The 24087-nt window shown below is 36.9% G+C and overlaps 1 protein-coding gene across 2 annotated transcripts in view; it reads left to right on the top strand.

Moving 5' to 3' along the window:
- Positions 1-379: 379 nt before the first annotated feature.
- Positions 380-24087, top strand: part of Galnt7 (polypeptide N-acetylgalactosaminyltransferase 7) — a 148380-nt gene continuing 124672 nt past the window's right edge. For both annotated transcript variants that reach the window (XM_027927024.3, XM_027927025.3), the window contains exon 1: positions 380-520. In XM_027927024.3, coding sequence (XP_027782825.1) covers positions 395-520 — 126 coding nt within the window. In that variant the 5' untranslated portion in view covers positions 380-394. The remainder of the gene's footprint in view (positions 521-24087) is intronic.

Raw genomic sequence — 24087 nt, 5'->3', positions numbered from 1 at the left:
GGACTGGGAAGGGGGCTCGTGTGCTCGGTGGTGGAGAAAAGGGGACTGCGGATCTGGAAGGTGGCAGGTAGAGAAAAAGGAAACGAGAAGAGCAAGGCACACCGGCCGGTCGGAGCTCTGCGGAGGCCGCCTGCGGGGAGGGGGAGGTGGCGGCGAGCGCGGTCCGAGCCGCGGGCTGCGGGGAGAGGGCGGAGGGAAGCGCCCGGGGGAAGGTATAGCCGAGGGGAGTTCCGGAGCTGGAGCAGGAGAGGGCAGACAGCGGAAAGGGCGGCAGCCGTAGCGTTAGGGGTGGGGGAAAGAGGAGGAGGAGGAGAGCCGGAGGAGGGGGAAGGAGGGAGGGGAGAGCTGTGGCGGCGGCTGCGCCGGGCTGTGTGTCTCTCGCCGCCGGAGGAAGATGAGGCTGAAGATTGGGTTCATCTTACGCAGTTTGCTGGTGGTGGGAAGCTTCCTGGGGCTCGTGGTCCTCTGGTCTTCCCTCTCCTCACGGCCCGACGACCCGAGCCCGCTGAGCAGGATGAGGGTGAGTGACCCGCCCGGCCCCCTCCGGCGGCTGCGACCTGCAACTTGTTTTGTTTGCGCGCGCGTGTGGCGGGAGCGGGGGGCGGCGGGGTCGCGGCGCGGCGTAGGCGCCGCAGCTCCGCAGGTGGTGCTGGCTCAGCGCCGGCCGAAGGGGGCGCCGAGCCCCACGCACCGAGTCCCCTCTGGCCGCAGCCGGCCCGCCCCCTGGCCGCCCCTTCCTCCCGCGCTTCCCCGCCCCGGTCTCCGCCGCCGACACCCGAGCTGCGGCGGCGGCTCGGGGGACGCTCTCCGCGTCCGGACTGCGGGATGGGATCGGAGGAGAGCTGGGTCCGGGGGACCGCGGCTGCTCGGCGTCCAACTGGCTGGTGCCGCGAATACCGCGGTCGCAGCCGAGGGACGTGGGGTTGGTCCAGGCTGCGGCCTGTGGCGCGTGCAGGCCTGAGGAAAGCGAGATGCCGCCGCCACCACCGCGGTCCGGTGGACCAGGCCCCGCGGTCCAGCCTTCCCTCCCGCCACCGCCCGTCCGGGGGTGCTCGTAGCCGGGTGCTCCCCCAACCTGCCCGCCCGCCGGGGAGTGGGAGGACGACGGCGCCCCGCCTCCGGCTAGTACGGAGAGCGCCGCCTCCCCCTCAACTCCGGTGGCCGGGAGTCGGGTGCGATGTGCCGCCGAGGCCTCGCCCCGGACCGGCGTTTCCTCCCGTTTCTCTGGACGAGGGGAGGGGCGTCCCCCACCCCTGGCGCCTGGGGAAACTCCTTCGCTGACAGCACGCTGGTGCTTTCCCGGGGATTGGGAGTCAGTTCCTCTTCCCGGGCTGCAGCAGTGTTTCTCGGGCCGGAAAACTAACTTGTGTCGGCGCCCGGTTCCCCGCGCTGCCTGCCTCCTCCCTGAGCCGGACGCAGAGTGGCGCCCGGGCGCGGAGCTCCCTGCCGCTCCTCTGGGACGCATTTGTCTTTCGCCCAAGGCGCGGGTGTTAGATTTGACACTCCCTGGCTTTTGAGGGTTTAGCTAGGAGCCTCGGAACATTAGTTACCGTGAGCAGCGCCGCTTGGAAGGGGCCGCGGTCACTGCTTCTGCACTGACCAAGCAATTGTAGGGGCAAGAGCGTTCTGGTTCCCCAACTTGAGCCGCCCCTCCCTCCCGTGAGCCGTTGCAGGCACCTAGTACCTCGCCCCTGAGACTTGGATAGCCACCTCCTCCCTGCCAGTGGTTCAGAGCCACGGACAGGCTGAGGAGCCTTCGGAGTCTTTAGCAAAGTGCCTTTTGCAAAAAACGATCAACATTGCATCCATGTGATCTCCTTATTAACTTTCCTTCTGGAAAGTTAGGATGTTGAGTGAAAAGGCTTGTGGAGTTCTTTCAAGAGTAAGAATCTTAGGAGGAGGTTTCCTTATCAGTCCTTGTTTATGTCAGGACTTAATTTGTAAATTTCAGTATTTGGATAGTTTTTTACTGCAGAAGAATCTCCTGTTGTACTATCTGGAGTGGATTCCCATCTAAGTCATCTAAATTGATGATAAAAAGTGTCGTTTTCCTTTGCAGTGTATTGGTGGCTCTCATGGAGTGAGTGATGGTGACCTTTTTCTAATTTTGCTGAGGATTTATTGACAAAGGATAACTGAATATTTGCAGTTGTCTGTAAATATTTGAAATCATCACATGGCCTTTTACATAGTGCTAGAAATGTTAGTCTTCGTTTTCTGGAAGAGAAATTGAGGAAAAACTGACAAAATTGCCATGTTTAGAATGTCCCGTAGTTTAGATGATGAGTTTCTTAAAGAGATGGTGAAACATCATTCCCATCTCTTGAGATATTTTATCAGTGCTGATATGTAAGTAAAGTATAGTGCCCCTTTAATTACAGTGAGGTGGCGATATCTTTTTGGTTCAACTTATTTAGTGAAATTTGTCAGTGGACCCAGTGCAATTGTATAATTTACCAGATTTAAGATTTACCAACATAATTAAAATTAAAATGCATTCTTAGGTATCAGGAAAGCAAACTCTTTTTATTAACTTTCCAGGCAAATAGTAATCTAAGTGATTTAAGGTATAGCATATAAATCAGAAAAGTGTAAATGAGGGACTATTGCATTTCTTTAATTAAAGCTAATCTAAGAACTTAAGAAATCCAGTCTTAGAAGACCTTCTTGATTAGGGAAGACTGACCAGGTACTCAGATGCTGATTCCTGAGTTTCTTCTCTCCCTTGCAGTTCATTTACTGTGATTATGATTGCAGACACTTCCAATTCATTTTGAGAACCCTGCTTCTCTTTAATGTTAATCTGGAATTGTTTTGGATCTCTTTAAATGTCCTGAGATTGGCTAGAACATCCAGTTTACCAAATATAGGTTTTGTTTGTGTTCCATCAGGCTTTTTATGCTCCATCCACCTTGTGCAATTTTTTGTTTTGTATTATTACTATTCCAGACATTAAAGTCTGTTACAACCTGCTCCTTCATTACAGGGAGTATTTCTTTGCTTTAATATTTCCCACCTGTGGAGTCAAGACAAGAGAAACATGTTCTTAGCTCCATCCTTGTACCTGAATCTCTTGTCCTTTCTTTGAGGTGAATGATGTAGAAAAATGACCTTATTATCCCAATCATATTGTGTTATTTTTTTTCTTTGATTCAAATATTTTTGAGTTTCTACTGTGTACCATGTATGGTGCTGATTGTTAAGGAAACATTCCTTGTCTTTAACCTCAGAGATCTTATAGTCTAATGAGAAGAAAACACATTGATCTAGCCTCCACAATATATAAAAATTGTGCTACATGCTGTGAAGGAAAACCATAGGGGACCAGAAAACAGAGGAGCTGTTTTCTGAAGAAATGACTTGGAGTTGAAATCCGAAGATTTGAAGAAGAGTAGTTGTTGATCTGGGGATGGGACACTCCTGAAAATAGCAGTATGTGCCAGGTCCTGAGGCAGGGGAAGGAAGGAACTGGAAGATGGATGTAGTTGGAACATGGAGGGTGAGGAGATAGGTGTAACGATACCACAAAGGTAAGGATGGTATATTGCAGACATGGATTTAGATCTTAAGAGGAATGGAAGGCTATATAAGGATGTAATTTAGGGAAGAGACATGATTACAGTTGTGTTTTGAGGGACTACCCTGACTGCCTGCAGGAGATACACTTTGGTGTATAGATAATTAAGAATTCCATTGTTACAATAGTTCATGTGACATATGACTTTGCTTGAATTGGTAATGAAGAAAGTGAATTGATTCAACAACTATTAAAGATGCAAACGCATCAGGATTTGGTGATTGGATGTGGAAGTGAAGGTGGCAGAAGGTCTAGGATGATAGATTGTTACATTATGAAAAGTTATAAAGACAAAATTTATTCATTCTATTGTATTTTATGGTTATGAGAACGCTTATTTTTTAGGCATTGTTCTCTGTAGTTTAAGGTCATCATTTATTAAGACCATCTATTTAGACATGCAAAGTGCAAAAAGTTTCTTTAATAAATTATAATAGGTCTCAGACTGAAACCATTTCCCCTAGGTTTTAGGCCTGAATGAGTGTTTGAAGTTGAATCATAATCACTGAAAGAAAGTAAAGGAAATTTAGCCTCCGTGGTTCTATTAAAACCCTCAGTACTGATTGGGCTTTTGTGTAAACTCATGATTTGTTGGGAGTTGCTCTGGACTCTATGTACCTTTAAGTCCCGAGTAAAGGAGTATGGAACAGTTGTTGCACCCCATTTTCTGGAGCCGCCCTGGAAATACACACCGTTAAGTCCTGAGTAAGAGATACTGAACAATTATTGTGCCTTGCAGTAACTTGGGCTTTACCTCCACTGGGATAATGAGGTGTGGCTCCGAGAGTAGGTGTTACCCAGTGGGATTGAATTACACTCACCTGTTCCTTTGCCCTTTTTGGGATAGAATGTTCCATGGAACCTCCCCTTGTGTGTCCCCTATGTAAGAATAAAGAATTCCAGTGGCTCTCTCTTTCCACTGACCCCTAAGTTCACAGAGCCATCCCTGGATTTTGAAAAGGTACTTCTGTGTGTGTGTGCATGCTTTCTTCGCTGTTTTCTTAAGTTATTGGAATAGTCAGATTTTGTGAATGCAGCATTGAGTTGTTACCTAGGGTAGATGATGATAATGATTCTCTGTATATTCAAATGATACTTTGGCCAAACCATTAGTGACATGTAAATTCAGAGCATACACGATAGGATTCAGCAACTACTGCTTGGCCAAGAAGTTAGGTTTGAAAGGGGTATAGCTTAAATGAGGACTAGTGGCCAAATTCACTACCCTGTCACAGTTTAGTTTCAACTTACCAAAGTAATTTTATCTCAGTGATGATCAGTTGTAACCTGAAAAATTCTTCCTTTGACCATGAGATCTTATCTCAAAGGGAAATGCCATTTATACTGTTAGGGATAAAACTATCACTTAGCAAAAGTGTAATGTCCTAAGTGGCCACTGTTCTCTCAGTTCTCCAGTCTACATGGCTCAGGATGTTTTTTTGTTTTCTTTGCAGTTCTCAACTTTTCACCGTCCAAAATTTCTAGTAATAATAATATTGATGTTGATAATAAATCTATATCACTAAGCCTAAGAAATCTGGGCTTATAGACATCCTGAAATTATTGCAGATTTTTGTGTATATGTGCATTTTCTGGATTGAGAATTAGAATCTTCCCTACTTCCCCGATGGTCCTATAGGCCAAACAAGGCCTCAGACCACTGACTATGAGCCCTTTGGAGGCAAAGTTCATGTTTCCTGCTCATAGGGTATATCTTCCCTTCTGTTCTTGGTGTTGAATTTGTGGAAGGTGCATATTAAATTTTTGGTCAAAAACATAAAGTACATCTATTTATGTATTCCCTATATGTCTAGACACTGAAAATGTTTGGTAGATTTCCTAGGAATTGCTTCTTATTTGTTGGTTTTTGTGAAAGAGTCTCCCATACAGGGGTCTAAGTAAGGTCAGCCTGCTCCCTGTCCCTTTATCTCCCCCTCAGTCATGTCCCCTGGAGAACATTGAAAATATCTAGAGTTAAAGTCCCTATTTGCATATGTTCATGTTTTACTGGGGATAAATTTTCTGTTCCTTAATCCAGTAGCAATATAAAAGGTGTCACATGAATATGTTTCATTAACAGCCATACCAATAGGTAGAAAGGTTTAAAATATCCATTTGGGAAGTGCACAGTTATTAGTGAAAAGAGAATGAGAACTGTTGTAAAACAATTGAATTTGGATCACTATTTTGTGACTTAGGTTAGCTGTGTAGAAGGGGAAATAAGACGAAGGATACAATTTGGGTTTCTGTATAAGCTGCATTAGGTCGGTCAATTATAAATTGGAGAAAGTGAAAGGTAAGCTTCAGGAATGGAAAGCAAAATTCTGAGTTTGTACCATTTGTAACCAGAACATATACACATTCTAACTTCCTAGTTATTTAAAAAAAAAAAAAAAAAAAGATGGGGGGATTTGGGCAGCAAGATTTGAAAAGCTATTGAATATAGGAAAATGGTTGCAATTATTCAACTTCAAACTAGATAATTGTGTTTGTTCATATGTACACTGTGGATTTCTACATTCCTGAAGATTGAATGTACAATCTGCCATGTGAAAAGTCGTTAAGTCAAGAATTTAAAATTTCTAGAATTCAATGACAAAGGCTGTGAAAGGAAGGATTTATAGTTTTATATAAGATTGAAAGGGGGAAGGGTGAGAAGGTGAAATATATATTAATGTGGACAATTTTTGTAAGTATTAGGAGATATAGTGATATTTAAATATGATACTCAACAAATATTGTGTGTGTATGTATGGAGAGAGGGTTTTTTTTTGTTTGTTTTTTGTTTTGTGTGTGTGTGTGTGGGGGGGGACTGAACCTAGGTCCTCATATATGCTTGGCAAGTGCTCTCCCACTGAGCTAGATCCCAGGCCCTAAAATATAAGTTTCATTGCTCTAGGCATGGGAGATTGTGTATTGTGGAGGAGGTGGAAAGTTTTGACTTTAATAAAGATGTTATTCAAGTCTCGACCTAATAGCCACAGTAGGTGTCCATAATAGCAATTTGTGTGTGTGTGTGGGGGGGGGGGTGTGGTAATGAACACATGAAAGCTACAAAGGCTTTTTCCCATTCCCCTACCCTGAAACTTCTCTTCACTCAAAATAATGTGTTGAGGTCTTTTTTACTGTGAGGCACTGGGCTGGGTCCTGGAGATGCAAAAATGTCGAGGACATAGGCTCAGATCCCTTAAGAGAGATAAACTGTGGGAATGTTAGTCATAAAAAGAAGCTTCTTACAGAGCTGTAGGAGGTGGATGTTGAGACGGAGAACAAAAAAAGAGCATAAAATTTAGCTATACCAGGAATGTCAGTGGGATTTGGCCAGGTAGAATTACAAGGAAAAACATTCTAAACTAAAGGAATATGGTGAAACCAGAAAGAAGTCCAGTTTTACTGATGAGAAATGGTGGAATAAAAATTTTTTTTTTATTTGGGTGAATGTACCTCAGTGAAACTCAGCATTCTGTACAATTGAGATGCACCAATAAAAAAAGATTGGAAAGTTAAGTTTGGGCTGTGTTTGAAAGGAATTAAATGGTAGGCTAATGAACTGAGTTATGGTTTCATTAATTCAGCAGTATCTTTCTAGAGGCTTTTGAAGTAGGGTTGAGGAATTGGTAGCATTCATTTACTTATCAACTCTTAAACATTCACTTAACTAATATTTCAGATATATGTCGAATGTCCACTGAGTGGACATTGCTCTTGGTATTGGAGATGCTCTAAGGTAGTAAATAATAACAACAACAATTGCTTACATATATTGGATGCTTACTTTGGATGAGGTAAATATTCTGCATGCATTATGTTGTTTAATTGTAACAAATGCCTTCTAATGCAAATCTGTATAATCCTTACTTTATAGATGAGGTGGCATAGGTAGGGAGAAGTAAAATCTTTGTCCGAGGTCAAAGAAAGCAGTAGAGCCAGGGTTCAATTTCAAGTGTTCTAACTTTACATCTGTGTTCTCTGACTCTGCATTACGGATTTAAACAACATGGACAAGTTCATATGGAGTACATATGTGAAGACAATAGCAGGATAATTTCAGATAAACACTGTGAAGACAATTCAAGGGAATATGAAGGAAATGGGGGCAGAGAAGATCACTCAGTGGAAGGAAGATTACAACTGAGCTTAAGCCTAAAGAATGAGTATATAAATATATAAATCTAAGGGAAGAGCATTCCAGGCAGAGGAAACAGAAATGCAGAATCCTTGAGGATGGAACAAGGCTGGAGTGTTTGAGAAATAGAAGGAAGGCCAGTATAGCTGGAGGAATGTAGTCAGGACTCAGATGATGGGAAGTGTAAGGCCTGTAGTGTGTTATTAGGGTTGTTATTTATTTTAGTTTACACTCATTGTCCTTTAGCCATTACAATCCTTTCTCTCAACAGTGGATGGGTTGCATGGTAAATTATATGGTTATTTTACTTACTCTGTTTGGTCCTAGATAAACAAAATGAGTAATAAACTTTTTGGCACCTGGTTTATGGGCCAGACATGCAAATACACAATCGCAGTGGGTAAGTCAAGAACTGTGTAAGCTAAATCCACTGGGACCCATGAAATCACAAAAGAAAGCTATCATCTAGTTTTATGGGGCAGGGTGCCATCAGAAAGCTTGTCTTAGAAAAGGACATGCTGAAGATGTGAGGACAGAGGAGCAGCATGCCATATTGCTATGTCATGAAACATTATGGCCAGTCCTGGGGACTATATGACTGGTAGATTGCGTAGGGGAGGGGAAGAAGAGAAGACCCTAAAAAGAAAAATAGAATCTGAGCCATAAAAGACTTTGAATGGTATGACTGGTCAGAGCTGGACTATAAGGAAAACTCTGGAAATAAGTGCAGGCTAGATTTCTGTGTGGAGATAATTATCCCTGTAATATAATGAAGTCTATACTAGTAGAAGGACCCAGAAACTGAATACAGGGAGAAAAAGATAGAATTGCCCAGATTAGCAGTTAGGAAGAGGATTCCTGAGGAGGAAAGGAGAAAAGAATGGTAGGAATGCCTTTAGAAGGAACACAGCTGAATATTATTACCCTGTAGGCATATAGGAAAGGGCCATCACCCATTCAGATGCTGCAATATTAAGAAAGAGCCAGTTAAGATATGATGCAGCAAGTGACTGGAAATGTTATCTCCTGCTGAACTAACCAGTAGTACTTTGGCCTGGAGAGGGAGCATCGTTAGTGGAATTCAGTAAATATTATGACCCAGAGAAACAGGCTTAGATGAGAAAGAAGTTCAGGTTATGAACAATCATCTTCACTATGGAAAGAATACAAATAGAGAAAGAGTTTTATTAAAGAATTGTAACAATCAAGGTAGAACTTAACCCATTTTGGCTTATATCTTTTACCATAATTTGATGGGCTGTCCACCTCCTGCTACCCAATTTGTGTGTGTGTGTGTGTGTGTGTGTGTGTACAAATAACCTAATATTCTTGGGAATATTGCATAAATAATGTAATTTTTATACATTAATTTGATGTGTTTTAAAGGAAAAAAAAACAGGATAGCAAATTTGTATGCTCAGCATTTAAGTAGTAAGTTTTTAAAAATGAAGGATACCGTTTAATTCTAGTTTAGCCCTGTGATCTTGAAAGCAATACTGAAGCAACTTGAACTGCAACTACTCAGGGCTTAAATCGTTTTGGAGAAAGAAGAACTAACTTTCAGATACTTCATTTGAGAAGAATCTGAATGTTTCAAAATGAGAAATGTTCCCAGTTCTGCTTCATTATAAATTCCCTTCTAAGCTCCCTAGCCTTCATAGCATTTTTAAACGTTGCTCCTGAGAAGCATTTAAACATGCCAACAGGGAGACCTGATTCAGTTCACTGAATATAAGAACTGGTACACTGAAACTTGAGGAAAAAATTAACTTTGCATTATCTAATTAAGTTTATAGGATTGCAGCAGAGCAGCCTGGTTTCTCAAATCTAGAAGGTACAATTAACGGCAGTATTATATCAATACCAACTAGTCTGCTAATAGGCTTCTAAGCAAAGCAATTGGAATTTGTTATTACCAAGAATATTTTAAACTGGATGAATTAAAATTAAATTACATACTATCGGGAACCATTCTGTATGAGGATAGAATAGATGACCTAATCATTTTTTAATCTTTAATTTTTATCCATTCCCTGAGTTGAGAAATATGTTTGGGCCTCAAGGGAAACGGTACTCCCTTCAATAGCAAACTTAATGTGCTTAATGATTATCTGGCTTGGGTGTAATTTTAGCATATCTTGTTCTTTTATGAAATTATTTTATAATATACCTTAGTGCTTACCATATTGAGTTACTGTGAAAACTGTGTATTCCTTGGTAATGTGTATTACAACTTGGTATTAACTAAGTAGGCATTAACTGAGAAACTGTCAAATCTTTGTTTGGTCATTCATATGAGAAGATAGATGTGTAACATTTCTGTTTATTAAATTATATTCTCCTTTGACTTTGGATTTTCCTTTTAATAAAAACCTAAACCAAAACAAACAAAAAACCCAACCCATCTATGAAAAGATATTCTTTTTATTGTGAGCAAGGTTTGCAAGTAGCTTTTACAACTGATACCTACCCCCTTTTCCAGCTGGAATGCTTGATTTAAAAGTACATGTATGAAGACACAAAGTGGTGTGAAGATACTATGTATACAACCAGAGATATGAAAACTTGTGCTCTATATATTTAATAAGAATTGTAATGCATTCTGCTGTCATATAAATAAAAAAAATTACATAAAAAATGAGAAGCACTGTAAAATAAAACTACTTAACACTAAAAACAAACAAACAAAACCTATTGACTCTGCTTATTAACCAGTCTCAGATTCTTAATGTAATATGGAAGTCACTTTCGAACAGTTTATAGAATTTTAAGAATTTTAAGGATAAACCCTTAAGAGAAGTGATGTCATAACATGAGAGTAATACCTTCATAATTTTGTGAGATTTTAAAAAATATATGCCTTAGAAAGGCTAAATTGAAAAAAAGGACAGTAAGGTACAGCTGAACATTGAGAAAATAAAGTTTTGTTTGGAGTGCTCTGGAAGTTCTTTATTTATCAGGACTTACAATTGCACGTCAGATTTTCTATTCTGTTGAAGTAAATTGTTCACATACATTTTTAGTAACATCTATTATTGCAAAAAATAATATGACCTCATAACCCTTGCATGAGCTATCAGTATAATTAAGTAAATCATGCAGTTGTCGTGTTGCCATAATATATCACAGGTAACCGGGTAAAGATGTTCAAGTACAGGATATGGGAAGAGAAGAACATGGCAAGGAGATTCTAATTCTGGATAGATGTATAGTTTATAGTCAGTTGTGGAAATATCTTAAAAATGACTCTGAACACTAGTGAGGTCAATTCAATTAAGGGATTTTATTTGCTTGATTGTTAATGCTACTATGAAAAATATATATTTGTGAGGGAAATTATTTACCTAGAAAAACTTACCTAGCAATATGTTATACTATACTAGAGTTCTTTGTTAATAGCAGCCCATGTACCTATAAAAGAAGAATGCTTTGTATAGCAATTTCAAAACCTGGCATAGGCATGTCCTAAAACATTTGTCTTATTAGGCATAGGTTTTAAGTATACATATTTAGGATGACTTAAATACCCCCACTCCTGACAGATTTTTCTCCTTCAAAATTTAGTATTTTTCCATGCAGTTCTTATTAGATAATTTGATCATCATATGTCTTAACTAATCCGTTTAATCTTTGATGCAGCAAGATGTGTTGTGAAAGTGTTAGTATTTATTTCCTTTACAATCTGTTTGCAAGGTTTTGCATCTTTTGAAAGAAAGCTTTTTAAACCTCCTGTTTAAAAGTCTACTAATTCTTACCAGGATGATTTAAGATAAATAAAAAATCCATCAGACTTTTGGCAAATATGTTCTCAAATAATGACAGAATAAATGACTACAAAGAGCTTTTTAGAGTAATAAAATAGAAATAACTAAAATCTTACTAATTTATACATGCAGATTTTCTCTTATAGTAGATGTTTAGTTTTTTAAACTAAAAGATTGATGTCAACATTGGAAATCGTGATCATTTGAAATAGATAATTGTATTTTAACATATAAGCAAAGGAGTGCTAGAATAAGGAAATATAGGTGTGCAGTTTCATGAACTATTGCTTCCTGTGATGGCCTCAGGAAGTTCTAAGTCTAATATCAGTCACGGGAGATTGGAAAAGAATGTTTCTCCTGTGGTGGGCAATTAAAATAAAGTTGCTTACAGATTAGAGATATCGTAGTGGTAAAGAAAAAAAATGCTTTAGCAAATAATTTTCTAAATTTTTTGTATTCTGACAGTATGTTAAAAGAGGGTGATTTCTAAATACCTCAATATTTTAGAGAAATACATTCTTTTGGTATGAATTAAAATAACTTACTCTTTTTCTTGTAGTTAACATTCAGACACTAAATCATGGCACATATAACAAACACTTTTATCTTAAAATAAATGTAGGGTACTTGAAAGCTCAGTAAAATTTTGAAGAGTGATATCAACCTGCAAACTTTAATTGAGCCAAAAATGCCATACCTCTTCCCTAGTCCTGCTGTCTTCATAGCTTGAGAATTGCTAGTATCATCTGAAGTATTGGTCAAAATCCATATGTACTACAAGATTATTCTCAGATTATTTATTCCCAGATTTCTATATGAAAATGGGAAGATGTGTTAATGAATGTAGCTTCACTTTATTTTCTATTAATTACTGCCACAGACTAATGCCAGCTACTCTTATTTGAGCAGCCTGTACCAGTTCAAGAAAATAGCAGCCAGAGTCTAATGAATAGTTTCATCTGGTACAATTATGTTTCATAAGAGACAGTTACTATTCTTGACCTCTGCTCAATTACCCAGTAACACTAAGCAAAATGTAAATGTTAAAATCTTTGTTATACTTTGGCAATAATCCTGTCAGATAAAGTGAATGGCTTGAAACATTTATTCCGATTTTTGTCTACTTATTTAGCTTAAATAACAGGTACTTTGTTTAAAAGTAAACATGTCTTATGTAATGATTTATGGCTTATAAAGGCTGTTAAAATGCAGGAAGAGTAAAAGGAAGTTATTATAAGTAACAATTAAGGAATAAATGCTTTTTAAATATAGAAAATCAGAACTTAAGGTATTCACAAAGATAATAATACATATTTGCATATTTATTCAGTGTCTTTGATTTTTTGATTACTAATGAAGTAAGATATCTTTTCTACTGTTCCTTCAATTCTTTGTGGAAATAACTTCAACCTATTTAGTCATTTCTTTTTTCTTTTCCTCCTTTGGGACAGAGGATTTCTTTTCCTGATTATGAGGCTTGGAATTTGTTGAACTGGTGGTAGGTCAGTTTCTTTGGGTCCCGCTGGGTACTAATTGTAAGAATGATTCCTTTAGTGTCAAATGTCAGCAATAGATTTTTCTATCTATATTTTCAATAAAATATATCTACCATTTGGATACACAGCCATGTTGCCTCAAAGTGAGGAGCCTAAAATTCTCACATTGCTTAAAATTCTCACACTAGAGAAGTTGCATTTTCTGAATATACCCAATTGCATTTTTCTTTTTTTACCCAATTCTTTTTAATTAAAGATTATAAACTGGGTAACTCTTGTGATGAGACAGTACTGATGAGAAAATGAAATTTCATTTCTAAAATTATAGAGATAATGAACCTTTAAAAAAGTTTTTTGCTGTCTGATCTCTATATACCTCCTCGCTTCTCTCATGTCTCACTAAAAAGAAAAAAAAAAAAAAAAAACCTGCCTTGAAGAGGCTGTTTCATCCTGTGAAATGCCACCGATCTTGACAGAGAAGAATGATAAAAGCTAAAGACCCCAGTGATTGACTAATAATGGGGGTAAGGTTAGGGATTTACTTTTCTTGCAGGAGACTTCTTTCTGTCAATGGACTGCAGATTTTCCTGGGTTGAAAGGGGCTTTATTTAAGACTGTCATATATATCAAGTGGTGAAAATCAAATCAAATTTAAATTACTAAGCAGACCATGGTCCTGATAATATTCCCCCCACCAAAAAAAATTAGAATGGTTGTATTTTGAAATATTAGTATTCCGAAAGTTGGTCACGTAAGTTTTAATGAACTTCTCTCTATCCCACTACCTTGTCAGTGAACTATAAGCATTGGTTCATTTGTCATAATTTTACCTGCTGACTACTACTACTACTACTACTACTTCTTTTTTTTTTTTTTTTTAACTTTACCACTGAAATACATCCCAGTCCTTTTAATGTTTTTATTTTTTATTTTGAGACAGGCTTTCACTAAGTTGCTTAGGACCTCATTAAATTCCTGAACTATTTAAACTTGTGATCCTCCTGCCTCAGCCTCCCAAGTCATTGGGATTATAGGCATGCACTACCATACCCAACCATGATAACCATTTTTAAATGGTAAGAAAGGTCAGAAAATATACAGTGCCTTATTAAATCAAGTGTCTTATTTGTTTCTAGTACTTTTAATTTAGGTATATATTTGATGCACTTATTTCTAAAATACATGAATTAGTACTGATTCATAATTGTCTTTAGGATATCACATGTGTGTATTTAAAAACACATCAGTAATAGATGACTGACACCAAATGTGTTAAAAAAAAACTATCATGTTTTAACTAGTTTGTGGTGAAGCAAAATACATGAGAAATTTGCTGTGTTTCAGTTTGCTTATTATCAGTAGAAATCACTGTTGCCATCGCCAGGAAGTTAGGTTGGTTGAATTCTCTTTACTGTTTTGTGAAAGCATATAGCAGTATACAGCACTCTTTAAATATGTGTAAAGAGTGAATGATGCATTAAGTGGCAACTGAAATCTTGAAAGGTCAATGTCTCTTAGAGGTTTAACTTAATAGGAGTGAAGATCAATGTCTCAAGAAAAAAGTGCAAAAATTCATTTTGGGATATGGAAGCTAATTGAGGATTTTCGTTTCTACAGTTACTTCATTGAGAAAAACTCCTGATCTTATAAGACTATAGTTACTATATATGATTTTAAAAATACTCTTAAATGCTTCCTGTCTCAGTCAGAACAATGAATTAAAATGTATTGGATATGCAGCAAAAGGGACCTACAGCTCAAGAATACTAAATTTAGAATTTTGTACTATAAGCTGGTTACCAGGAAATAGTGGAGGTTAAATCTGTGCTGCTGGGAAAGTTTTTTATTTCCTTGTGTAAGCCTTGGAGCCTACCAATTTCTTGGTTTTGCCAGTATGTAGACTATAGTAGTTTCTCTTAAGGGAATTGTGTATTCCTCAAATAAGAGATAAAAACTTTGTTTTGGGTCAAGAGATTGAGTAATCTCATGATTTGGGAATAATGTGATATTTTAGTGATTTTCTTTTTTTTCCCAATATTTATTTTATTGAGGGTTTTCAACATGAGTTCACTTTCCTTACACAGGCTTATGATGTGCTTCTTTGATTTACATACACTTCAACCAGATTTTAATGATTTTCTTGTCATTGTCTCACTGACAGTGAAAAATTCGTATTTTGAAAAACCCAAATATGCCCATAATTAATTTTAATGATTTCTAGGGAAGTTACATTCAACTTGATTTTAGTAACACTAGCGCTTGGGGTAAGGCAGGACAAATGAGCACCCAGGTATAGGAAGAAAAGAAGTGTGTGCCACCCAAAAGCAGGAGGTGTCTTGGTATATAAAGTCATGGTGTAGGCCACTCATTTGTATTGGGGTTAGGGATTAAGAAGGATTTGATAGGGTGCAGTGAGATGAACTGCATATTTTTTTTTTCTTTTTTAAAATAATTAGGTCAATAACCATGAATATTAATCCCCATGAATAGTAAATATCCTGGAGAAATTATATGCATATTTAGTTTCTCTTACTGTAAAATCTGTTGCTACCCAAGGACAAATTGGCAGTTGGTAGATTAAAAAATAGAAGCTGACAATCATATAATTAAAGTACATATGGACTCTGACATGAGTTAAAATCCTGGTGCAATCACTGTTACTAGTTTTATGAGCCTGGCCTAGCAACTTACCTTCTCTTCAGTTTCCTTTCCACCCTTATCTGCCTACAAGACATAAAATCTCCATAGCAATGTTTTTTTTTTTTTTTATTCTTCCCTTAGTTACAGTTACCAGAGCTGCTAACTACAGGATTTAACTTGCAGTTTTATACATGCTCTTCTCCCTTTCTTCTTTTTCTTTCTTCTTGAATAAGCATAATAATTTGTACATAGTTTCAAGAACACTTAAAAGAAAGAAAATAATTCAGTTAATGAAAGTTTACTCCTAGATTGAAGGCTTCTGTCTTAAAAGTTGTATCCTTCACTGAACCAGTGTTCTAAAATGGGGAAAGAAGAAAACACTACAATTTATTTGTTTTAAAATAACTTTTTTCAGAATATAAATTATGATTATTGTAGAAAGTATAAAAAAGTGAAAACAAGTGTGAAACTAAAACTCACCTATAATCCATCCTACCCAGAGATAATTATCATTAACTATTCAGTGTATTCCTGGCCCACTGTAGACATAGATCACAGCACATATGCTGCTTTGTGGATTGCCTCTTCTATTTCCTAGTAGAACTATTTTAGTGGTTTTTAGGGTATATACTTTTGTAAAGTAATCTCTTTTAATGTCTGATCATTTTTGCATGGAGATGGTTTAATGAAAGAGGACGTTAGTAAAAAAAAAAAAAGAAGAAACTCTTTTTTTAAAATTATTTTTTAAATTTTTTTTAAAGAGAGAGACAGAATTTTAATATTTATTTTTTAGTTATCAGCGGACACAGTATCTTTGTTTGTATGTGGTGCTGAGGATCGAACCCGGGCCGCATGCATGCCAGGCAAGCGCGCTACCGCTTGAGCCACATCCCCATCCCAGAATAAGAAACTCTTGTGCTCTTGTAATGAACAATGAATTTGCAAAATTATTTTTAATCTGCCCCTTTAAAAAACTTAGGCGTGATTCTGATTTTTATAAGATGGTTCATTATATTGCTAAAACTTCAGGTGCTTTCGGACTGAACCTACAATGAATTCAAGAAAAACAGAAGCCATGTGAGGGACAGACAATAAAACTGGAAGAGCAACTATTTTGTGGAAGTTTCTGATTTTACACTCTATCCCTTATTTTTCAACCCATCATAGTCTACAACTTAATTTTGAGTTGTGGTCCCTTAATATTCTAAAACTTTTAAACTTTTGCATAGTGAATCAGTATTAAGAAATCTAAGTCATTGACCTGTGGTTAATTTATGAAGTTGAGTAAATACTTGTTCTATTAATCTGTTTGTTAGTCTTATTCCTGTTGTGTCTGTGTTGTGAAGAATAATGTTTTTTGTTCTATTAATTCACTTTCATTATTTCAGTATTTTCTTAAACATTTTTCTCCAGATTAGGAATATTTGAAAATGATGTTCTTTCTTTTAGTCATTGTGTAGTTGGGCTATACTTATTTCCCTGGGCAGTGATAAGGCTCTTCTTTTCTCTGTTTTCAAATCTTATTTTAAATCCATACATTTACACACACTTTATTTACTTATTTATATTTATATATTGTGATACAATGGATCAGTACAATCATTTTCCACTTGTTGGAGATATAAATTCTAGTCTGAAAATTGAGCATTAAATACAAATAATTTAACTTTGATTGAACTCTTACAATATCCTGGGCTAGGCATATTTACATTCTCAATTTTGTATTCTGACTTTTTATAGATGAGGAAATTCATGGTGTAGGGAAGGGAAATGCCAAGCCTGAGGTCATGTAGGTAATGGAACCAAGTTCACACCCAGGCCCACCCTCTCAGGCAGGTTCCAATACCTCCAAGTTGCACTTCCTGAACTATGTCCTGTGAACCAACATGTATTACTTTTAAAGAGGGTTCTTGAGCTAATAAGTTTGAGAAATATAGTGTATTATATCACTCTTTCAGAGATTCAGTGTACTTTCATGTTAGAAGCTGTAGAGTCTTACAGAAAAGAAACTTTTTAGCATGTTTGCTCATCTTTCACAAGCTGATCTGGTCAATCTACCTTTTAAAGAATATCTAGTTGTTGTTAAAGAACTTACTTTAGTGTCCTCAGAGAACATTTAAGTAATACCTGGATCAGTCATGAGTTTCCTGGGGATATTACCTTCTAGTGAGTGCTCTGTGAATAGATCCACAGTCTCCAGGGGAGGAATCTAGTTGCCTTGGCTTGTTGAATTCTGCTTTTAGAACTATTTCACAAGTTTATGTATGCAGTGTCATCATCCAGCTGTCAAAAATCTTACCACTTTTCAAAATTAGTTCAGGTTCTACCTCTTCTCTGATGCCTTCCTTAACCACTGAAGTCCACACTGATATATCTGACTTCAGAAAGGGCCTCATTGTGGTCATGGTTATAATGTTAGCATATGGCTGTTTCCCCAGTTGTTCCCTAAACTCATTGGGCAGGTAGGCCCTATTTCATACTGTGGCCTTGGTTCCCTGTTGATTGTCTCCTGGAGGAGAGAGGTCTAAGTACTCTGGAGAGGCTTTTGTTCAGTTAACAAAAAATACTCATTGTTTCTCTCTTCGTCACTCCCCAGTGAAACCTGCAGTTCATTCTTTTTGGGGGGAAGAATGGTGCTGGGGATGGAACCCAAAGCCTCCTGAATGATAGGCAAGTGCTCTTACCACTGAGTTACATTCCCAGCTGCAATTCATTCTTAATCCGTAAATTCCATTTGGAAATAAATCATTGATCTTGCAATATTGTTTTATTAAAAAAATGATTTCAGGGTTTTTCTTGGGTAAATTTCCATTTTTAAAATGCATTTCACAATTATAGAAAAGTCCTCCTGATCAGTTAAAATAGGTTTCTTACAACAATACTAGCTTGTTAGTTAACCTCGATTTTGCTACATTGCGACAGCAGCCTGATAAATCTAAGTGTTAATATTTAGGAATTTATTTTATAAATGAATTTTTCACTTTGGCTGGAGGTCAAAGTGTTTTAAGTATAACCTACATTAGAGTCCTGTGTCTTTTAGAAATAGGTAGATGTCCTGTGTAAAAGTTATGTTTCTGTTCTTGAAAACTCATAGACTTCCTTTTCTAAGTGCCATTTCTTTGCATGTGGATAAAAAAGGAGGTCAGCTTAGCTGTCTTATACCCATTTCAAAGCCAGTTTTATTCAAGAAAGCCTTAAGGATGCAACCTATAGTTTCTTCTCTTTAGAAACTCATTATGAAAATATTATTCATAAATTTCCACAAGCCTTTATTAAATTTGTCTTTGGTGTCTGTGACTCATTGAAACACTATTTAGGGTTTTTTCTTTTTTTTTTTAGGAGTTTTATGTTCTTAGGCATAGAGAGGATTCAGAGATGACTATGATGTTCTCAAGAGAAGTCATGTCCTAGTATATAGTACAAGGAGAATGTGAACACACTAATATTACATGTTAAATATTAAGATATAATGAATTATGTGTGGGAAATGGAAAAAGGAAGGCCCGCAGAGGATAATTAACTTTTGAGTTCATCTTTCAGGGCAGAGATTTGCCAGGATGAGGGAGAAGAATGTATATGTGTGTGGGGGGGTGGTAGGGGCAGTAAATAGAAACTAGGAATTTAAGGGGAAAGGAGAAATAACTATTATGATCACATGTGCCATTATTGGTTGCTGTATGATGTAGTGTTATTTGTTTGCCCTAAAATCTTTCTTGTTTTGGTTTTAAGGAGCTCCTCTTGCTTCAGAATTTTGAATTTCAAATGTACCCTCTTCCTGTCCATTATTATTATTATTTTTTACTTTTTAAAATTATTTTTTACACAAATGGAGCACAACTTTTCATTTCTCTGGTTGTATATGATGCAGAGTCACACCATTTGTGCAGTCATACCCATACATAGGGGTAATAATGTCCATCTGATTCCACTACCACCCCCACACCCCCTTCCATGCCCACCCTCCCCTCTGCTCAGTCCCAAGTTCCTCCATTCTTCCCATGCACACCCCCGCCCCCTTATAGATCAGCATCCACTTATCAGAGAAAACATTTGGCCTTTGATTTTTTGGGATTGGCTTACTTCACTTAGCATGATATTCTCTAACTCTGTCCATTTAATACCCCAAAATGCCATAATTTTATTATCCTTTAAGGCTGAGTAATATTCCATTGTGTATAGATACCATAGATTATTTATCTATTCATCTATTGAAGGCCATTTAGGCTGTTTCCGCAGTTTAGCTATTGTGAATTGAGCTGCTATAAACATTGAGGTGGCTGCATAACTGTAGTGTGTTGATTTTAAGTCCTTTGGGTATAGACTGAGGAGTGGGATAGCTTGTATGGGTTTCTCTAACTTGTACACAGGTCATTCTAGAGTAACATATACCTCAAATGGAAATAATGTCCTACTTTAACCTAAAGGAATTTACTATTAAGGAAACTTCGTATGTAAGACAAAAAGGAAATCTTCTAAGCAGAACCCTAAAAAGATGTACATAAAGTTGCTGCCTAGCTCCGTTAAAGTCCCTTTTGTCTTATCTTTCCCCAGACTCAAACTTTATTTTATTTTCAAGGTGTTGCCTATAGTCAAGTAAGATGAAACATGTTTTCTACAAGAGTAAAATGTATTTTTCTAATTTCTTTTTAGCCTGTCTGACTTTGTTGATCTTTTTTGACAATAAAAAAATCTCTGGTACAGAGGATATAATTTATAGAAGTTTCTGTGCAAATGAATGCTAAATCAGAAGGCAACAAAACAGAGAAAGGTAATTGCTGATCTCCCCAATTGTTGGCCTTTAATATAAACTACCTTTCTAAAGAACATGAATTTAATGAATATGAAATAAAATTTTCATTTACTATAGAGGTACCTAAAGGGCTTATGAGATAAATGATTATAGCCAAAACTATAGACTGTTAAAATAAGGAAGCTAAATGTACTCAGCATTGATGGTACTAATAATTTATTGCTTTATTTGTTGTGAGTTTTTAGTTAACATAGATTTTGTTCATATGCTATGTAGCTATAGGTAGTAAAAACAATTAGACTTAAGGTTTGAACTTTCCTATTTGTAAAAGAATTTAAGGTCCTTTTGATAGTCTAGCAACCAGTTAAATATTTTTTTAATGGTTCAACTAATTGCTTTATGACCATTATTTATTTTGCTATGTTTGCTTAGGGTACAGAAAATAAAAACATTAAGAGAATGTTAAGGAAACTAATGATGTAAATTAATTGAGGTTCTTATTGTCAGATGTAATATGACAAGTTAATATATAGCATTTACACAGAGGCATGTTTTTACATGCCATGGGTTGTTTAATGGAACAATTTATATTTAAATAGACAATTTACTTGTCAACTTGGAAAGTTTGTCTTACTGCCTCAGGGATAGTATACACCATATTGTAACTATGAAAAAATGTTTGGAAAGCTGTTGGGAACTTTTTTGCCAACACTTCCACTTTCTCATGTTCTGTGGCTTTGAATGTAAATTTGAGAAATTTTTATGTTCACAACTTCGGGAGACATAATGTTTACAGACAAAATAAAACTAATATCAGTTTTGAATGTAAGTACTTGTTTTGGAAGATGGTTTCATATGAGTCTTTGATTAAGATTTTATCTTATAGGAGATAAATTTAATCTGGTTTTTATCCATAGAAGCATTCAGACTGAATCTTGAAAATGTTCTCTCTACTTTTTCTTACCATCAAAGACATTAATGAAGGGCTTTTTAAACCTGAGAACTTCTGGCCTAGATGTTCTTAGCTAAATTTCCACTTGGAATCAGTGGGTACATTGTGGCAGATGTTAATCTTCAGTACTGGTTTAATAATAACTCGAGTTGTTCATAAGATTTGGTTTCACACACATATAAAGTATTTATAAAGCTATTTATTTCCTTTAATTTCAAGACCAAAATATAACTCCAAATGCCTTTGGAATTTGGAATTAATACTGAATGTTGGTGTTGATGAAGAGTCCTTAAATATCTGTCATAGTTTTTATACATCTATTATTTTTCACTTTGTCATTTTCTTTTTAGTGTGTGTGTGTGTGTGTGTGTGTGTGTGTGTGTAGAAGTAGCTTGGAAGTTCTCTGTAGTTTTAACATTCCTTTTGAAAATGACATTTGCTCATTTACCCAAAGTTTATTTGAAAAACCCAAACTAGCAAGCATGGTGGCACATGTCTGTAATCCTCCTGACTTGGTAGGCTGAGGCAGGAGGATCAAAAGTTTACAGGCAGCCTCAGCAACTGAGCAAGGCCCTAAGCAACTTAGTGAGGCCCTTTCTCAAAATAAAAACAAAAAAGATCTGGGGATGTGACTCAGTGGCCAAATGCCCCTGGTTAAATCCCAGTACTTAAAAAAATAAATTGGAAAAAAAAAAAAGAAAGAAGGTAAGAAAAAGAGAAACCACACTACAAATTGGACCAGCTACATCATCCACAGGGCCCAGAGCAAAATGAAGCTGCAGAGAGTCCTCTTCAAAACTTGAGAATTGCAAGTTGTTGGTGACAGTGAGGCATTAAACCAAGCCTGTCATTTTCTTCTCTAAGTATTTATAACTACTTCCTTTATTACTAAATGTAATTATTTCTTAAAAGATACTAAAGTGATCTATAAAATTAGGCATCTTACATTACAATCTTCCAAAGATTGAAGGGAACCTAAATGGCTGACTCTAGTTTCAGGCTAATTTTGAAGTGTTTCATATTTGGAATAGTTCTTGGAATCTAATGGCTTTTCATAATTTTAAATGAGTGAGTTTGTTCTCCATATTCTCTGGCTCCAGAATCTTAAGGTCATTTTGCAAAGAAACGAAAGTGGTGTAAAAACCACCTCTACTTCCTGGTGTCCTCGATACTTCAGTATAACCCAGAAATACATTTCTTCTCTAATAATACTAGATCCTGAAGACAAATAATCTGTCAGTGTAGGAGCAGAGTTGCCCTTACTCTGTCTAATCTCTTTGGACAATCTATAATTACCGTCAAGAACATCTGCTGCATTCCATGCTCGTAATGAATGCTGTTGCTCTTACATAGCTATTCAGAAAAGAGGGTGACTTAGAGGAGACAAGTACAGAAATTTGTGCCTGGTTTACTCAGATGTGTAATCTCTTAATGAAGACAACTAGATCTGGTATAAAATTCAGAGAAGCTTTAAAAAATGTCGTGTTGGATTTAATAATGAGGAAAAAGAGTGCCATGATGTGGCTTCAGCTGACATTTTCACTTAAACCCTAAAACTAAAATATACCTCTTATTAATGTTATACAGTCAGAATAACGGCTGCCTTTAAGTTAATGTGGACAAAACTAATGACTCCAATTGCTATCTTTATTTACTTTCCAATGTGGATGAGATACTTTTAGTTACCTGGCAATTCCCTATTAAAACAGAAAACACTGTAACTCTTAAACAATGCAAAATTAGTTTCCTAGTTTATATTTTAATAGTGAAAGTAGTCTTATGGTGAAATGAATTTAAGTTGTTTAAAATGGAAGCATTTTATGTTTTCCACAAGACCTTCTTAAAAAAACTTGGAATTTGGAGCAGGGATAAGGCACTGTTACTTAGTAATATGAAGATTATTACTGTTTGGTTGTCATGAAAACAAATTAGTTTGGCTAGAATGGTGCAACAGTGTAATAATGGCCTAACCTTAGAGCCACTCCATAGTAGAATTCTGCTTTGCTTCCTGAATGTTATCTGCATTAATTCCTGTTGTTTGAATAGCAGGCTTATGCATATAAAAGTGGGTTCTTTGCCCAGAATCCAGTGGTACATTTAGGGGTAAATGTGTTTCAGAGAAGGTGAAATTTTTACATTCTCTCTCTCTCTCTGGTCAATATAGCAAAGATCTAATTTCATGAATGCCTTCTCTGTGCACGTTCTGGAAAAAAATAACTCCAGAGTTTCAGACTTATTACTAAATTAAATTCCTTTCTTAAACAAAATAATGCTACTTGCAAGGTTTCTGTAATCCACATTTCTTAAAATAAATTTGTATTGCATTAAGGTAGTAGTATTTAGAGCCTATTAGAACATGTTGTTTTCAAAAAAAAGTAAAGAAACTTCTTGTGTATGACGGAAAAGAAAGGCTAGGGATGAATTTGATAAATCCTAGATCAGATTTTTTATAATAAAAATAGTTCATATCTTAATTTGATAAATCATCAATAGAAAAAAGAGTTTTCCTCAAATTTTACACAATAAAATTTCCTACTTTGTTTTGTTACATAGATTTCATAGTACCTGATGTTGAATATTAAGAAAAACTTGTCTTAGTTTATATAAGTAATATATAAGCATGTGTAGAGTATATAATAAGTGTATAATTAAGCATGTATGGAGAGGGCAAATGTGCTATCCTCTACTTTTGCTCCTTCTTGACTAGCCATATCCCATCTAGCATCTGGCCCAGGATGTCGAGGTTCTGATTGGAGAGAAGTGGAGGAATGAAAAGGTAGAG

Source organism: Marmota flaviventris, chromosome 3 (genome assembly GCF_047511675.1).
Source record: "Marmota flaviventris isolate mMarFla1 chromosome 3, mMarFla1.hap1, whole genome shotgun sequence".
Classification (NCBI taxonomy): domain Eukaryota; kingdom Metazoa; phylum Chordata; class Mammalia; order Rodentia; family Sciuridae; genus Marmota; species Marmota flaviventris.
This window is presented reverse-complemented; position numbering and strand designations above follow the sequence as displayed.